General features: G+C 37.1%; 1 protein-coding gene across 1 annotated transcript; it reads left to right on the forward strand.

Annotated features, from left to right (window-relative positions):
• LOC107776631 (uncharacterized) lies at positions 1 to 3,424 on the forward strand. Its single transcript, XM_075219895.1, has 5 exons — positions 1 to 1,390; positions 1,513 to 1,635; positions 2,328 to 2,497; positions 2,578 to 2,740; positions 2,839 to 3,424. Exons 1-5 carry the CDS (start codon positions 737 to 739, stop codon positions 3,004 to 3,006), a joined length of 1,278 nt encoding a protein of 425 aa, XP_075075996.1. The 5' UTR covers positions 1 to 736; the 3' UTR covers positions 3,007 to 3,424.
• The last annotated feature ends 1,736 nt before the right edge of the window (positions 3,425 to 5,160 follow it).

A 5,160-nucleotide genomic window follows, 5' to 3' on the forward strand; every position in this document is an offset into this window, starting at 1 on the left:
GATCATAATTCAATTTCTTGGTAATAAAAGAAGATATTACAACTCTTGCTTAGCTAGAGCGCGGCAATTTCTTAGAGAGAGAGTGTGTGTGTGAGAGAGAGAGGGGGGGATCAGAGGGGTAAGAGGAAAGGAGAAAGAAGAGTACTAGAGAGTCGGTCTAGGAAGGGAAAAATGAGGAGTGGACCGAAAGTTTTGGCGATAAATTTGATGGAATAAATGTGAGAAATAGCATTTTTATAGGAAGCTTTAGATTTGCAATTTAAACTTTTAAATTTTCTTGAAATGTTGGTTCCCTTTTTAATGATCTGATCTGTCTCTCAGACAACTTTAAACAACTGGTTATGAGAAAAATCCGAACTTTTCAGATACTCTTCCTTTTTCTCCTTTAAACCTGCTCTTTATAGCTTTCAACACTAAATCTTTGTACATTTTTATGTAAATGAATTCCATATATATTGAAAAAGATGCAATCTTTGCTGAATTATGGGTGTTATTTAAGTTGCAGATCTTGACTTGATGACATACAAGATTTCATGTAACGTACAAATGGGGAATTGGGTTTTTTTTTCCTTTAAATTTGGCTTCTTTCTGATTTTCTTGAATTTTTTCCATCTGGGGTTCTTTCAAAACCCTTAGATTATCTGTATCTTAAAGAGTAACATGGGTTACATAGTCTATAAATATTTGCCCTTTAGGTTTTACTTGAGTATTATATAATATATAGTTTTCTTGATATATGATGCATAGGACTATAATGGCTATAGAGGAACATACTCATAGGTATAGTAATAGCAGTGGGGGTGGTGGTGGGGGTGGTGGTGTTAGTAGTAGAGCCTCAAAAAAGTTGAAGCAAAAAAAAGTCCCACAAAGAGGACTTGGTGTTGCTCAACTTGAGAGGATGTTAGAAGAACAACATAAAAAAGATTCAATTTTGACACCAAATTTAGTGCATTCAACCAATACTATGTCCAAAAACTTAGCAGTTGAATGTCCTACTTTTAGGCCTACAATCAACCCTTCTTCAATCCCTTTACCACCACCATTAAAAATGGATCTACGAACTTCGAAAAGTTGTGTCTTTAGACCAAATCCATCTGGTCCTGTTATTGATGGTTTTCGTCCTAAGACTTTACAATCATCAAAACCATTGAACAGGAGTGGATGTGAGTTAAGTTGGTCCTCTGTTTTGAGTCCAGGGAGTGATAATTCCCCTAAATTATGGAGTTGTGAGTACAGTCCTGAAAGAGAAAGCCAACAGGGAAATCACAATGGTGTTATTTTCGGGCCAAATGTAAATTTGCCTAATGAACTGCATAACCCCATTTTGCCTCTACCAAGTGTGCTGCAAAGGTCACAACAATATCAGCAACCTTCTTGTTCTTCATCAATGGTAAGCAAGCTTATTGATCATTTTCTTTAATGTATATATAGATCATCATTGTCTTAGCGCGTTTAAAAATTTTGTTTGATGTATTTGAAATGCTGATTAGAATTACTTTGTGGAAACTGCAGGTGAATATCTCATCAGGGATTTCATCATCATCGTCATCTGTGTTAAATTATCAGATGGAGCCCCCTTCAAACCAAAATTATTATTGCTGTAATTATTTACCTCTGTGGCCTGAAGAAGTGAAGGTAATTCTTTTATTGTGTCAGTTGGTTGCTAAAGTAAATAGACTTGACAATTGACATTCACTTTGTTGCTAAAGTAAATAGACATGACATTCTGGCTTTTGTTGCCTCAAAAGCCAGAATAATAAAATGCTGTAATATCCATGCCAGAAGATACCCTCACTAGCCGAGGGTCTACCGCAAACAACCTCTCTATCTTTAAGGTAGGGGTAAGCTGCATACACATTACCTTCCCCATAGCCCACATATGGGATTACACTGGATTTCTTGTTGTTGTAGAAGATATGCTCACTCAACCCAGTGTTACACTTAGTATGGATCAACTTTTGTCCCTTTATCGCTCAAATGTTTTCTATGTGCTTGCATCTAAACAAGCTATCCAAGAATAATGATTCAAACACCAAAAAACATATGTTACAATTACTGAATTACTGATTGCAAAGGGGATGTTGGAGAGGTTGAGTATGGTATTTTATTTTTTCCTGATGAGAAGATTTTCTTGCTAGATAAGAACTTATGTCGTGGACGATATGTCCATAAACTTAGATTGGTGAGATAAAATGTCCTCCAACCATTACTTCAGGGGGGACAAAGTGGAGCTCACATCTAAAGATACAACACTAAATTTCTAGATGGTTTATCCTTAAGTATTTTGATTGATGGCTACATTTTTTATTATTAATGATGTCATGTAGATGGTTGGCATGAAAAGGCCATATCCCTTCTCTCCAGAGTATCCACCAGTCCCTTCATTTCATTGCAAGTTTCCGCCGGGCTATGTTAGCCTTGCATCCAGATCGCCTGAATCAGCTTCCTGCAGCAATGAATGCACAGCCAGTTTAGAATCAGGCAATCGACTTAAAAGGTTTGATATCTCCTGTGATTGTTGCATAATCTTAGTGTTTCAAATACCTACTAAGAGTCTTTTTTGGCACTTCTATCCAGAGAAGTTCCTTCAGGATCACGATCTATATCCGAGTCCAAACCAAGGAATGTCTTCGGACAAAATAGAGCTCTTAATGGAGATTTTCTCACGTTGGCTCCTCCTTCAACTGCTTCACCATATCAGAGTCAAGAGACACTTACATTGGAATCCACAAACTGTCAGGTCAGCGACAAGAGGTCTAATTATGTATGTTCTGATACCTGTACTTATTGGTTTCTTAAATTTGGTCTAAGGATCTTCTGCCTTTGATAAATCCACAGGGAGTGGCTGAAGAGCCCACGACATGTTCAGGTTTAAACAGATCAGTTCAACAACCCATATTCGGATTCTTCCCATCTGCAAAGGTACAACTCGGCCAAGAAGGAACGAACAAAAGCAACTGCCACGCTGAAGTAGCAGAAACTGTTGATCTCAATCTGAAGCTATAGAAATTTGGTAAATTTATCCGTGGTTCTTTTGCCTGGAGAATGGTTTTTTAACATCTGTTTGAGAAATGGCTCCTTCAAGTCTTAAGGTGCTTGCAGCACTTCTATTCCTCTGTGCGGTAGAATAACATTCTTTCTGATGAATGTCTTCACCGTTTGTTGGGTTAATTTGTAGTTAAACTGCATATACAAGCTTGAGCATGAAAAAAATATGCCATGATCTTGGCCGCATACGCATGATAATATGAAAAGTCATATAGGAGAGGTGTGGATTAGCCTCTCGGTCTATGACACGATGAGAAGTGAGATTTTGAAGAGATTTTTCAAGTGGGACGCGTGGACTTAGTCTTTCTGGTACAATTGATTTGTATGTCTCAACTTTGGTAAACTGTTAGTATGTTATGCATGACGCGTTGATTCATTTGGCTATTAAGTTTTACTTATCTCAAGTCACACAAGGCAAGTGAAATGTGTAGGATTCCAGAATAATACTTTTTCAAAATAGCAGTTCAATAATGTCTTGCACTTGCTGGGTCTAGGAACACTGGTTTTTTTATCCCTAGGATTAGATAATGGCGTATACAGTATTTTAAGCGATTATGTCAGGTAAGTGTTACTACTCAGCCGGCTTAAGTTTTGGTCTAAGAACTAGCTAAAACCTTGCTTTCTGTCTCAAATTAGTATTTACTTTATATTTTGAAGAAGTGTTGGTCTATTATATGTAGGCATATAGTTAGTGTTTATCCGTAAAATAGTACAATTGAATTTGTAATGTGGTTTATAGACAAGTAAATCGATTTGATCCAAAAAAGATATAGAAATAGAACAAAAATAGGATTAGCGATTGAGATCAAAAGGAAGATAGCAAGCTTGATTCTAAGCTTGGTCTTTCTTAGAGCAAGAAAATAACAATGATAAAATAATGATAAAAATGCTTTTGATTGAGCTTGAAATAGTATATTATAGCTTTTTTCTGCAAAATCTGTCGCCCCCTTACAAAACTTGCCAATATGGTATTTATAGCTATTCCTAAGGAGACAAGATCTTCAGATCAAGCTCTTCTTGAATGTGAATAAAAGTGTCATTGATGGGTGCATAACAACTGGCTTTGAATGCAAATATATTTTCTGTAATGGATGCTCATTTAATGCTATCCGATGTAAAGCCTTCGAATCTTTGCCATCTGTTATGCATCCTTCGAGATTCACTCTGTATCGGTTATGTACATCATAACTGATGTCAATTATTTACCGATTTAAATCTATGTATTCTCGGTTCCACGTGTCACCTCGCTATTCAACCACCTGTAACCAACCAATTTCACCCCATACAGATAGCCTCCTACTTTCCGGTGACGCAACTCAGTATTATCGGGAAGTAGATGAATATTCCTTTCTTAGCGGGAAAGTTCGTGAACGGTCTCCGACATTTGAAGAGATGCACGTCTCTTCGCATTTAATACCCCGAACACATATTGCCCCGTAATTCAGCAAGTATTTCCGTCGGGTTTCGAGGTAATAATGACCACGATTTTTGCCGTCTATATCTTCTCCACTACTCATCATTTTTACTTACTCTCACAATTCTTCTCGTTCTTTGAACATTCTTAGAGCCTTATTTACAGCATTCAACTTTCTCAGTAAGAACATCTTTGCCAACCTTTTACCACTATGTTGTCTTCTTCTTATACTGCTTCATTCAGAAACACTTGTCTTCTCTGTCACGCCTCCTTTTTCCTACACCCGAAAGGGTATAAGGGAGTTTTTTCAATTTAAGTGACAATTGAAACGGGATTATTTATTAAATCAGAGTCGCCACTTGTGATAATTTATGGTGTCCCAAGTCACCGATTTAAAATCCAGAATCGAGGAAAGATTGACTCTGTTTTATAGTCCGCGAACGCAGAAATCCGTGTAAGGAATTCTGTTAACCCGGGAGAAGGTGTTAGGCATTCCCGGGTTCCGTGGTTTTAGCATGGTCGCTCAACTATTAACATTGGCCTAATTATTTGATTAATTACACATTTTAAACCTACGTGCATTTTTTACTTTTTTGCCGCTTTTATTTATTAAAAGAGTTATTTCAAGGTTATTTAAAACACGTCGCAAACCACGCTACATGAAATGCACCCGTGATTCACGACACGTTCTATTTAAC

Source organism: Nicotiana tabacum, chromosome 8, assembly GCF_000715075.1.
Source record: "Nicotiana tabacum cultivar K326 chromosome 8, ASM71507v2, whole genome shotgun sequence".
Taxonomy (NCBI): Eukaryota; Viridiplantae; Streptophyta; class Magnoliopsida; order Solanales; family Solanaceae; genus Nicotiana; species Nicotiana tabacum.